At 39.6% G+C, this 12,994-nt stretch overlaps 1 protein-coding gene across 1 annotated transcript; it reads left to right on the forward strand.

The window, feature by feature from the left end:
• Positions 1-3,825: 3,825 nt before the first annotated feature.
• Positions 3,826-7,896, forward strand: LOC308232459 (glutaredoxin-like protein C5orf63 homolog; the record flags this gene model as incomplete). The annotated part of the gene is made up of 3 exons (XM_080638675.1): positions 3,826-3,942; positions 6,911-6,967; positions 7,717-7,896. The coding sequence occupies 3 exons, from the start codon at positions 3,826-3,828 to the stop codon at positions 7,894-7,896; spliced, it is 354 nt and encodes a 117-aa protein (XP_080494801.1).
• Positions 7,897-12,994: the final 5,098 nt, after the last annotated feature.

The following is a 12,994-nucleotide window of genomic DNA, read 5'->3' on the forward strand; positions in this document are numbered from 1 at the left end:
TTGTGACATTTACCCCTTATTTACTATGGTAAGTAGTTTGGAGGAGAAAATGCATAGAAATATGCATCAATTGATAGACCACACCACCTCACAGAAACAGGTGTATTACTCATGACGTTTTTGAATTTTGAGTTGATGTAAAAATCTGATTCTTCCCTAAAGACCTGAGGAGTTAAATGTGTTTGCAAAAAGAAGTTCAGGATTTTCCTGTATTTTGCATACCTCCTCTGAACAGCTGGTGGGATAAAAGCCTAACTGGAATCTCGACAGCTGAAGGATTTGGTGTCCCTACTCACACGTGCTCCTTGGTCTCCTGCTATGGCACCGTGTTTTCATGTTCAGCTTTTCTCTGGTAGGGAATCAAACTGGCAACAGGAGACTCCCAGCAGGTTTGCTTTCCTTGAAGACTAAAGCTGGTTTTGAATGAGGGACAACAAAAGAAAATGTTTTAAACCACCACTAACTTGGGTCCTCAGGAAGTGTTCTTGTATTTGTATCTGCTTGCTTTCCCCATTGCCTTTCACTTGATACTCCTTTGTCAGAGTACACCTAGGATTAAATGGCAGATAGGAGTCAGTTTAATAGACAAAAGGTTTCTTTAAGACAAATAGGTAGAAAATGCCTAGGACATTTTCAATGTAATATTTTCCCACATTCCTGATGTGTTACTTGCAGAAAGAGGTGTGATTTGTCCATGTGATCCCCATATTCTGCCAAACCCAGGTTAGGATTCCAAAATCAAATACTACATGACTATAAAGTATATACAGACAAATACCTGCAAGTTTATAGTAATTTCATGTTTGTGTATATGTATACAGATCCATGGAAAATACAACATAATCCTGTCCAAATGTGTGGTAATTATGCATATAAAACATTCAGAACAGCAGAGCAAGAATATATTGGTGGCTTGAAGATGAGATTATTTAAGAGCATGTAGCATCATTAAAACTTACGTGGTTGGAGAGGAAATCAGCCATGCTTCTTGTTCCTTGATTGATGTTAAGATGAGGTTTTTACAGGTAATTATCTAAATAATGGCTACTTTTAGTGTCACATCATATTTTTCCAGCAGATGAGGATTGATGGAAATTCTGTTAACAGGAAATTAGTCCAATTTGGCTTTGCAAAATACAGCATGGGAAACGTCCAGACTTGCAAGCACCATTTATTAAATCATTCTGTAGCATTGTAGTATAGGGAAGGGTAAGTTCTGAAGTTCACAAGCATCCTTTTTTACGTTTACATATTAAATCTGTTCTCCAAAGAAATTGTTACAATTACTGGGGGGTAGGTTAAATGGAGCTCCAGAACAACTACATTGAAAGATTTTGTGTGTGCTTTTAGCAGTTGAGTTTTTTCTTAACAGAAGATGCATATGATACAGATGTGAGCTGGACGTGAAAGCCTAAAGGGCATCAGTGGGACACTTTTCTTTCTCCCAGCAATGAAACCAGCATGGAGGTGACCTCTGAGGTTGGAGCTCTGCCTTCCAGAAATATTGCTCAGCTTAGCGCAGGCGGGAACCCGCTTGTTCACATGATGGTAGTATGCATGCACTAAACACCCATGTGGCCCTGGGGTGCTGCTCAGAGAAATGGAAATGCTGCAGTAGATTTGCCTAATGAGTGATAGGATGTTTGCTTTCTTTGCCTCCTGATCAATAGCAACTATACTTAACATTTCACTATGTTAGCATCCTTCAGTGTTTGTGCAAAACCACTGTGGTTTATCTGCATCCTTTTTACTTAATCCAAATATATAAGATTAGTAAATTCTGCTGATTTAAAAGCAAGTTTCTATGAGGGCAGAGCCTTTGTTGCAGTCCTGTAAAGCTGAAGTTGCACCATGCTATAGCCCAGGTTAAATTCAGCTAGCAGGTCTGACTGCTTCCTAATGATGCTGTCTGGCAGCTGGGCTTCAGAAGCTCAGGAAAGTCAAGCTGTGTCATCTGTACTGTGGGAACATGATGCCATCTGACAGTATCTCACCCTCCCTCAGGGCCAAATGTCTCAGTCTGCTTTATGCTAATGGATGAGCAGAGCATGACTAGGGCCTGGATGGAGAGTGGAGTCATTTTATGAGTTGGGATTAGTCCTTTGAGTTTTTTTGTAAGTGGCATTACTGTATAGCCTTAGTATCATTCTACATAGGTGAATAAATTGACAACAGGACTCTCTTTTCCTTAACTTATTTACAAAAAACATCCAGTCAGTCTCAAGTTAGCTCTGGAAACAGCAAGCTGTTGCTTCAGTAGAAGTACTGGTCAGCAAAGATTTGCTCCTGAATTCCAAAGGTAGTGTTGCTTACAATTATTTAAAACTAGTAAGGAAGTAAGACATTGTGATACCTTATTTTTCTTTGTGAGATCTTGAAGCTTAGGTTCTGATATTGTCTTACTCATTCCCCTTCAGTTGAAGTTTTGGTGGGAATCAAGAGGACTAAAATTTACCAGAGAGTAGGGGGATGGGGCAGCCACAGCTTCTCTGGGCAACCTGTTCTAGTGTCTCACCACCCTCACGGTGAAGAATTTCTTCCTAATGTCTAATCTAAATCTCCCCTCTTTCAGTTTGAAGCCATTCCCCCTTGTCCTACCACTACCTGCCGTTGTAAAAAGTCTCTCCCCAGATTTCTTGTAGGCCCCTTCAGGTACTGGAGGGTTGCTCTAAGGTCTCCCTTGAGCCTTCTTCAGACTGAACAAGCCAAACTCTCTCAGCAGCCTGTGTTTATAGGAGAGGTGCTCTAGCCCTCTGTTCATCTTTGTGGCCATCCTCTGGACTCACTCTAACAGCTCCACATGCTTCTTATGTTGGGGATCACAGAGCTGGACACAGTACTGCAGGTAGGGTCCTATGAGTGTGAAGTAGAGGGGGAGAATCACCTCTGTCAACCTGCTGGACACTGTCCTTTTGATGCACCTAGGATACAGTTGGCTGGTCATGCCTGAACAGAAACTAAATGGAAGCAGTTTGGATTTATATAGAAGGGACTTGATTTGCCCAGTGTGAATTCTGATGCCAGGTCTTTGTGCAGACTCCCTTTTGCTTCTGTTTTTTTGCCTTTCAGTCTTAAAATGGCTCGTAAAGGTCCTATTAAGACACAAGCTTGGAGGAAGCATTGTTAGTGTTACTATAAACACATGACTTCAAGACTCCAGCATGGCACGCTTCAACAACATTAAGTTTACTTAAACTCTCCCAAAGAAATTGCAGACCTATCAATATCTTTGGAGAAATAATTTGCTGTTGCAGGAAGGACTTGGGGCAATGTGCATGCTTTTAATATTACCAAGTTAAATTGTCTTGGCTGCAGCTTTTTTTTCACTGCATAAAGCATTATATTAATGTTCTGATTAGGTAGAGATTAGTTTCTTGATGGAATAATTTGAGTAAGTAGAGTATGTCAAGCGCTTCAGCAAGATTATTAGGTTCAAAGCACAGTACTTTGCATTTTGTTAATATCGTAATTTTTACTGACATCTATGCAGTTGAAACAGCATAATGCATTTATGTCAGCATTTGTGTTAGGGAATTTAGAAGAGGCATTTCAGTAAGAAAATACAGTGTTGGGGTTTGTTGTTTTTTTTTTTAATGGAACTACATTTCTGAGCCAGAGCCACACAACAGTTCTGCTGCACTGCATAGTAAACCATTTCTCTGATTAATATGTAGATACTGTAAGCATAAAAATCCTGGGGAAATTATCTGATCATGTGTATTTTAGAACTGTAACTGAAGCATCACATTTATCTTAACATTAAATTTTATGAGCTATAATTTGCCACAAAACAATTAAAGATTTTATTTTTGCCTTAACAGGACAATGATGCTGTGTGCTCTGAGCAGAACATTAAAACTAGCAAGACATTCGTACAGTGCACTGGGGAGACCACTTTGTTCCGCCAGCACAAATAAGCCAGTGCTGACTTTATTCACCAAGGTAAAAGTTCTTTACAGAATAAAGCTAGGCAAGACTGCGTATTTATCAATTTTGATATATATGAATCCCACATGAAAGGGCTTTGCCATGCTTTTTGTCCCCATAATATTTGTGTAGTATCCCAATACTACACACTTTACTTCAGAGGTGTCTTTTACACTAGCCTTTACAGCATAGTCCTGCTGTCACTGTAGCAAGAAAGTAATTACCAACCAGTAAATGAAGATTTCAAGATAATTGTGGCTTAGTGACACTACAGTCCATTTACTAGTTGAAAATTGTTCTCTAACGACCAATGTTTCATCCTTGAAATGGAGAGCAAAGATGAGTTGTTACGCATAATCTGTCCAGGGCAAGCATCAACAGCTGAAGTAGGCTCTTCAAAACATTCATGTTTACTTTCAGCATCACCTGTGAGACTGAAAATATATCCAAGTAGTGTTAGTAGCACATGAGGAAAAAGTAGGTTGCGCTTTATCCTCTTTTTGCTTTGTTGGCTATAATGTTAGTAGGAATAAAATGCAGATAAAGGTTTGTCTGTGGCATGAGCAGACAGGATTCTTAAACATGTTTATAAAAGAGAAGTGATGAGCAGGAGCAGTCATTTGTGAACTGTCATCAAGAGCCTATATTACCTGCAGAGGTCTTCTGCACTTTTAGGTGGAATGGTACATGATGGGCTTTACTGCCTTTTATGGTTTATGTAGTCTTAAGAGAGCAGAGTAACTAGAAATGCAAAGCACTGAATGTTGACATCAGTATGGTCATGTTTGTTGGAGATGGTTGCAACTAAAATAATTTCCTCCTCTTTCATAATGTTTGTTCATTCCTTTCCTAGCAGTAAAGGAGTGCTTAAACAGCGTGGCATATGAATAGGTTAAAAAAATCTGTTTATTAATCTGTGTTTACAGCTCTCTCCCCCCCGGCCTGATTCAGCATCAGCTCATTCATAATACAAATGTGATAAGGGAGTAACGAGCTTACCTTTGGATTAATTATTGGAAAAAAGCTCTTTGTCTAATATCTGTGTCTTAAAATTTCTAACTAGTAAGACACTATGAAATCAAATTTTCTAATAGCAGAATTCATGTAGTTCTCTAAAGTATCCTCTTGCTGGGTGTGTTTTAAACTTAAAATATTTTTCATGTCTGATACCACTGGCAATTGCAAAACAAAATGCAGACTACTTTAAAATAAATCTAATTTGTACTCTTAGTTTATTCTAATTAACTGATTTTTCTCTTCTTCCTATTTTTAAAAGTAAGGAGAAAGGAGGAGAAGGCGGAAGGGAGCTGTGACTTCTGCAGCCACTTCAAACTGGTAGAAGCTAGCACTGCCACATGATTTTCTCTTCATAGGCTCCTTTTATGCCAACACAAGCATTTGTGCAACAACTGCTCCATCTTAAAAAGAAAAAAAACACCAACTTTTTTTTTTGGGGGGGGTGGGAAGGTTACTGTTAACTCAGATCAATTCTCCTGTCTAGCTCTACTGTACAGCTGTTTGAGTGCTTATGCCAGCACAAAAGAAGCAGTGACAGGAAGATGTCTTTGCTTCTTTCAGCATCAGTGCCAGCTTAGAGTGACCACAGAACTGCAGTCTAAGTATGCAGCATAAATGGCAATTGTCTGTAGAAATAAAACTGTCCCTCCCACCGTGTGCATTGTCTGATGGATCTAGCTATCAGCACTGCATGTCACTTAAGGAAGGGTTTTTTACTACCTCAGCAGTGGGAGTCCCTGTTGCCATTGTAACATACATCTAAGAGAGAAGGTTGTCCAAGACAGTTTTATCTAGGCAGTTCTATTACAAATTAACATAAAACAAGTGATGGCAGAAACCTACTATTGTACTTTTCTATTGAAAAATATGTACTAATATAAATGGATTTTTTTAACAGATTTCACTTTTGGTTAACGTAGTTCACTGTCTGATTTTAAAATAGTTCCAGCAGTAAAAACATATTATTTGCTAAGAGTCAGCTTAGTTTGTCAAATGCTTTTATGTGACTTTTTTAGTAGAAAGGTCTCCACAGACCTAGGGGAATCAAGTATATCCTACTTTAACTGTCAGGAGCCTGGCATGTTACAAAACTGATGTGGAGGATTGACTCCATGTTTAAACAAGCCCTAGGAAGACTTTAAGTGGGAGGAAGAGGAGAAGGTATTTTGTGGCAGTGAAACAGAGCCATCACCTTCACCACTATATGCTTTCCTACGTGAATTATAGGCCAAACTCTGCCATTACAGTCATTGAAGCAACATGCCTTAATGTGAGTTATTTCTTCATGTACTCACTAATCTAATAATCATGATGCATGCCCAGTAGAAGTCAGCTGTAGAGTAGCTTCCTGTAGTGTAAGACTTAAGGAATTTTAAAAAATGACATGTTTTCTTTGACCCCATAACAGGTCAAAACACTGCAGCTGTTTGCCAGTTCTTCCTGCAGGTTGGAGGATCATGCTTAATTCCTTTCAGGCAAAGATAACCATCAGGTCATCTTAAATCACCATCTTTAGATATATGAACTGACCCTACTGACTCAATCTGATTAGAAATTACTTCCTCATTCCCCTTCTATCAAGGGAAATTCTTCTGTCAAGACTGGTAGCTGCAGTTATTTTCAGTTTTGAATATCCATTGCTGCTTACCAAAAGAAGGGGTCTGTGCATGACCTTTCAAAATATGCCCTTGAATCAGCCTTTAGAAAAGCCATTGAAAGCTGTTCATTTGCACCATGAGAAAAATAATAGCAAATAAGAAATAATTAAATTCCTTGGCTGAATAGTTTTTGTTTTATCCATGTTGCAATGATAAATAAATTTAGAAAGCATTAAGACAGGGTGGAACTGGGGGGGAACCCACATTTACGCTAATGATCACTCTTGTCAGTGTATGTTACTTTACAGTACAAATTATCTGTGTGGTTTACTGTATGCTTTAAGTTGGTCTGAATTTTTTTTCTTTAGAAACCATGCCCTTTATGTGATGAAGCAAAAGAAGTGCTTGAGCCATATAAGAGAAAGGTAATGTATTGCAATATTGCCTACATTTTCTGTATAGAAAGGACAGTTAATCAGGATTATTTGTAAAAGAAAATTGGATGGATTTATTTGCAGTGCTTTCATGGGTGACTCTTCAAGACAATTTCAGCACTTAGTTCAATAAAACTCATTATCCAAAAGCATTTTGCAACAATGCTACTCAAATAAGTATTGGCAAACTAAACCAATATACACCTTGTCACAATAGTTTTTAAAACCACATCTTTTGTAAATACTATTGCCTCATCTGATAGAGGAATTTTCAGTTTTTATAAAGCAGATAATAATTTGTGAAGGATGTTAGTAAGTGGGGCTTCAAATATTTGAACTGTATGTGACTGCAATTTTTGCCATTCTTCAAACAGATTTTGATCTCTTTCTTGAAGAAACTATTAACAGAAGCATTAAGTGGTCTTACACTCTGCTGCCTAATAAGCAGCCGTGTGTTGCCAGCTGCACATTTGTTGTGGTTGGTGCTCACAGGAGAATGGCTCTGCACACAGGACCAAGAATATCATCCTCTACTAGGGAGAGAGTCCTTTGCAGACACATGGCCAAGGATTGTGGCTACATACATTTTGTACCCACAGAATGGGTAGTTGTCTACAACATGGAAGAATAAATCCAAAAGCACCAAGAAAAGAGCCTTGCATTTACCAAAAAAAAAAAAAAAAAAAGCAGGTGGTGTTTCTCAGTGTCCAGTAGGTACTAACACTTTTTTTCTGTCACAGTTTGTTTTGCAGGAGGTAGATATTACTCTTCCAGAGAACTCGGCGTGGTATGATGAATACAAATATGACATACCCGTTTTTCATTTAAATGGGAAGTTCCTAATGAAGCATCAAGTAGACATGCAAAAGCTTGAGGACCAGCTTCTGAAGCTGGAGTTGCAAAATGATGGAAAACAGTAAAGAAAATGTGTCTGCTATGGTGTGAACCTGAAAGGACTGTACAAGATAAATGGTGTGAAAAGCAGTATTCATTATCTGGCCTTATATTTCTTAGAACATATGGCACCAGTGTCCTAAAAAACTTGTGTGGCTTGAATTCTATTTTTGTATTAATCATCTAGCCCCACTGCATCAGTGGCAGTTCTGTACCGTTTATTTGCTGCTATCCTAGGCTGGCTTTTCACTGAGAGAATGCATGCTGCTGTAGAGCAGCAGATAAAAGAGAATTGTGTTTATATTGGGTTTGCATGGCACGGATTTGGTAGCAGGAGGGGGTGAGGTGAGGGGTGGCTGTAGGGTGCCTTCTGTTAGAAGCTGCCGTAAGCTTCCCCTCTGTCCAGTAGAGCCAGTGCCATCTGGCTCCAGGACAGACGTACTGCTGGCCAAGGCTGAGCCCATCAGTAAGGGTGGTAGCACCTCTGGGGTAGCGTAGTTAAAAAGAGGGCGGTAGGGTGTGAAGGAATCTGAGCAATTGCAGCGAGACAAAGGTGTGAGAATATGTGAGAGAAACAGCTCTGCAGACACTAAGGCCAGTGACGAAGGAGGGCAAGAGATGCTCCAGGCACTGGTGCAGAGAATCGCCTGAGGTAAGGACCATGGTGGAGCAGATCTCCACCTGCAGCCTGTGAAGGATTCCACACTGGAGCAGAGGTATGCTTGAAGGAGGCTGTGACCCCATGTGAAGTCCATGCTGGAGCAGGACCTATGGCTCTGTGGAGAGAGGAGCCCATGCTGGAGCAGGTTTGCTGGCAGGATTTGTGACCCTGTGGGGGACCCATGCTGGAGCAGTCTGTTCCTGAAGGACTGCACTCTGTGGGAGGGACCCACACTGGAGGAGTTCATGAAGAACTGCAGCCTGTGGGAAGGACTCATGTTGGAGAACGTGAAGAACTGTCTTCTGTGGGAGGGACCTCACACTGGAGCAGGGGCAGAGTGTGAGAAGTCCTCCTGAGAAAGAGGGAGTGGCTGAAACAGTATATGATGAGCTGACTACAACCCCCTTTCCCATCACCCTGAAGTACTTGTGGGGAGGAGGTAGAGAATTTCAGAGTAAAGGTAAGTCCAAGAAGAAGGGAAGAGTGCGGAAAAGATGTTTTCAAGATTTCTTTTTGTTTCTTACTATCCTACTCTGACTTGATTGGTAATAAGTTTCCTCAAGTCAAGTCTGTTTTGCCCATGACAGTATCTGGTGAGTGATCTCTTTGGGTCCGTATCTTGACCCATGAGCCTTAGGTTATATTTTCTGTCCCCTGTCCAGCTGGGGAGGTGAGTGATACAGTGGCTTTGATGGCACCGGGCATCCAGGCAGGGTCAATGCATCACAGTGTTTCGAGACTCTTAATACATGCAAGCTGCAGGTCTGCAAGAGACTTCCTTGAAGAAGTCTAGGAGGCTAACCCAAGTGTTCATTTGAAATGGAGAAGAGGGCATTTGCTATAAATTAAAAGGACACTTGATTAGATGGCATACTTTCACTGAAGCCGAGTCATGTCTATAGAAAAGTCATTACAATTTGATACAGTTGTTGCCAACACAAGAACACTGGATAGTTTATTTTTCTAATGGCATGAACGTATGTTGCATTTAAGCCTATTTTATCTACTACAGAAAACTGTGAGCTCTTTAGTACTTGAGGTACTCTTAGTGACAAGAAAAAATAAAAATTGCGTGAACTACAATTGAACCAAAAGAACTGAATCTGCAATGAAAACAGCATTTATCAACTCTGGACATGTCTCTCTGAATGCTACTAATTTCAAAATACAAAGTAAAGTAAGTAACCCCGTGAATGTCTTAAAAAATTTCCAGGCCTAAGAGATGCAACTTCTTCCTTAGGCTCCAGTTGTGTTCTTCTAAAAATAAGTATTAATATATGGTCTTTTACCCTGCTTAGGGATGCTTGTATCATAATTCATCATTACAAATCCACTGAATAGAGAAAACCTGTTTCTCTGATGTTACGGGAACAGTGGATGGTCCTATGGACTAAAGTTCTGTGTTATTAGAGTCTGGCAGGAAAGAAATAACATTTCAGTTCTGTTTACAACACAACTGCAAATCTATTTTATCATGTGGCAAGAGTACCACTTTATCAAGGGTTACTACAGTTCTTTAAGTGCATAATTGGCAATGTAGGGATGTGAGATAGATAGGCAGACAGAATGGCTAAGTTCAATATATTTGCAGGAGGAGGAGAAGAGTAGGTTAAGGGAAAGTTAATTGTTTTAAGTTAAATAGTCTGTAATAAGTACTGGAGAAAGATGTTGATATTTTTTGTCTAATTAATAGATCCTGAAGCACAGAAACTAATCCCTACCTTCTGCATTTCTGTTCTTTCTACCATGGTGATACTGAGTCTTCACTGGGAGATTTGTGGCACAGTACCCAGTTAGAACAGCAAACTGAAATTCACCAGGATTGATTTTGGGCTTTAGCTTTTGGAGTATGGTTCAATCAGAAGCCAGCTGATCTGTGGTGAAGATGGGCAGTTCCTTTACATCCCATCCTACATTGTCTTTAGTGTTTGACAGCTCATTTGCAATGCAGTTCTGATGTATTCTGCAAGATGAAAAATCTCTGGACACTGGGTGTTGAGAAATAGATTTTCTTCTAGTTCAGCAACTAAAGTCCACTCAGGAAATGGTGTGGAAGTATCGAAGAGTTCCCATGAGAGAGAGCTGTGCCTTTTTTATAGCAGAGAGCTTTAGGTAAGTTCAGACACAACATCTAACTATACCCTGCGATATAAAGGACTTCAACAACTTCAATTTCAATCACTTCATCCTCCTCTGAGGGTGCAGAAGGAGGGGAGAGGTCAGCAGAAAAGAGTGTGGTATCCAGCAGAATGGATTTAGTAGAGTTGCAAGAACTAAAGAGAAGCTTAGAAGTTTAAACATGTCCTTAGACATGTTTAGGTCTTTTTATCAGTAATTCTGTACCTGGTCTAAAACCAAAATTGCAGCCAACTGCTGTGTCTAAAGGAAAACACTCATCCTGACTTGAAGTAATCAGTTTATTTATTTTTTTGCAGCCCTACTTTACCTGTAGAGCCTCTTGCTTTACCCTGATAGTGGTCATTTACATTGTAGAGGAAAAGTTGAGGAGATTGTTGAAAAAAAAACAAGCTGAAACTTCTCAGGAATAAGTGAGTGACCTGGAGTAACCTGGCAAAGTGCTAAATGTGATGTTTTCCCCAACAGGAGAAAAGGAAAAAAAAAAAGAAAAAAAAAAAAAAAAAAGGCAAAACTTGAAATACCAAGATGCTTCTTGGATTGTATGTTGCAGTATAGCTTTGCCCTATCCACCATGGTTTTCATCGCCATTTACAGAAGAACAGGACCCTGGAGACAAAACCTTCTTTCTGCAGTTCATAATGCTACAGTCAAACTTCTAACTGTACCACGAATTACTTTAAATAGGTCTGAATTACCTCTGTATCGGCAAGCAAATGCCATTTGCTTTCCTTCTATAATCTGAGATGGCTTCAGAGGGCCCAGGTTTTTACTTTACTGAGGTTTTGTAATGAGAACTGGCATTCAGCACTTGTCAGACATAGCTCAAGTGCTTTTCTAAAATATACCATCATTATCTCAAAAGATATGGAGGACAGAGGTTATGTGGACTTGCCCCAATTTCCAAATACACATCACTGACAGAAGCTGGAATAGTCATTAGAGACCAATTTGCGTTTCTTTTATTTTTAATAAGGTCTGATTTGAAAAGGAAAAAAAAAAAAGTAAGCTAAAAGCAAACTTCTTAATCACATAAGATATTATTAATCCCTTGTTCCTTATTCATGCAGACTGTGGAGGTTTTCTTCTGTAGCCAGAGCCAGAATTCACACACCCCCCCTTTGTTTTGTAAAGTGAATAATGGGATTTTTATAATAACTTTTGCATATGGCATAGCCTTTATCTGTGAGATGGAGGTTTTCCATTAGTTCTGGCTGCAAGTGCTAGTTGTTTCTAACGTACAGAGAAGAGGTGGCTCTTTCTTCCAACTTCTCTAGGTGGATAATCCCCTGCCTTGTGCATGCCTCAACCCTGTTTTCCTTGTCAACACAAGCAGCAGCTTCAGATGTGTGAGAAAGGTCATTACAGACCAAAGTGCAAGGAACAGGCCTGGACTCCAAGGTGAATCTTCCATGGTATGGAAAGACCACTGCCAGCCATTCCTCTTCAAACACCACCCTGTCCTTCCGAAGCTAAAATGGGTACATTGCCAGAACTTTCCTGTGGTATCTGAGATGATACCATTCTATGGTTTTAAGCGAGTGGAAGCCCTGTTCTCATAAGCTCAGATACAAAGATAGCAACTTGAAACATCAATGTGAAGCGTTGGTAGCACACCTCAAAGAAGGAGCTGTGCTACAATAGGTTCTAGATAAAAGCACTGCAGGATGAGATAATGAGAAAGAGTCTGACAGCTCATTTTGGACTGTAGGCTACTGTAGGTTTCTCATTACAAAATTAGGTTGTGTCAAAGTTGATGAAGATGTTACTGGCTTCTGTGTTACCTTCTCCAAGGAATGAAAAATACTGAAGAAAGTACTCCAGGAGGCCACCTTCTCTTCTGAAGCCAGCAGCACTACTCGTTGGAATAATAAGGCATTCAATGACATCTGCACATGTGAACACCAAGAATTCTAAGTAGTACATTAGACAGGAAAGTATTTCAGTGTCATCTTCCATTTAACTGCTATTATTAGTTAAAAATAGCTAAAAATAGCCATGTGAATTTGTGATCCCACAGGAAAAAATAATTTATTAACCTCAATGGGACCAGAATTTTATCTCAAATAATTTATTATTCTCCATTTCCTTTGACATGTGGAGAGACTGAGCAAGTGCTTGTGTGACTTAGCCCGACAAGCAGGTCAGCCACCTTTATTTTCAAAAATCAACAAAGGATGTATCCTACATAAATTTAAGGGGGGGGGGGGGTGTGTGTGTTTCTCTTTTTTTGTTTTGTTTTGTTTTTTTTTAATATTAGAAATGAAGCAGGCTTCCAGCACATGTGTCTTTCTGATCAAATGTGTTAAATTGTAACCTTACAACAA

This window comes from Psittacula echo, assembly GCF_963264785.1.
Source record: "Psittacula echo genome assembly, chromosome: Z".
In the NCBI taxonomy this organism is placed as follows: domain Eukaryota; kingdom Metazoa; phylum Chordata; class Aves; order Psittaciformes; family Psittacidae; genus Psittacula; species Psittacula echo.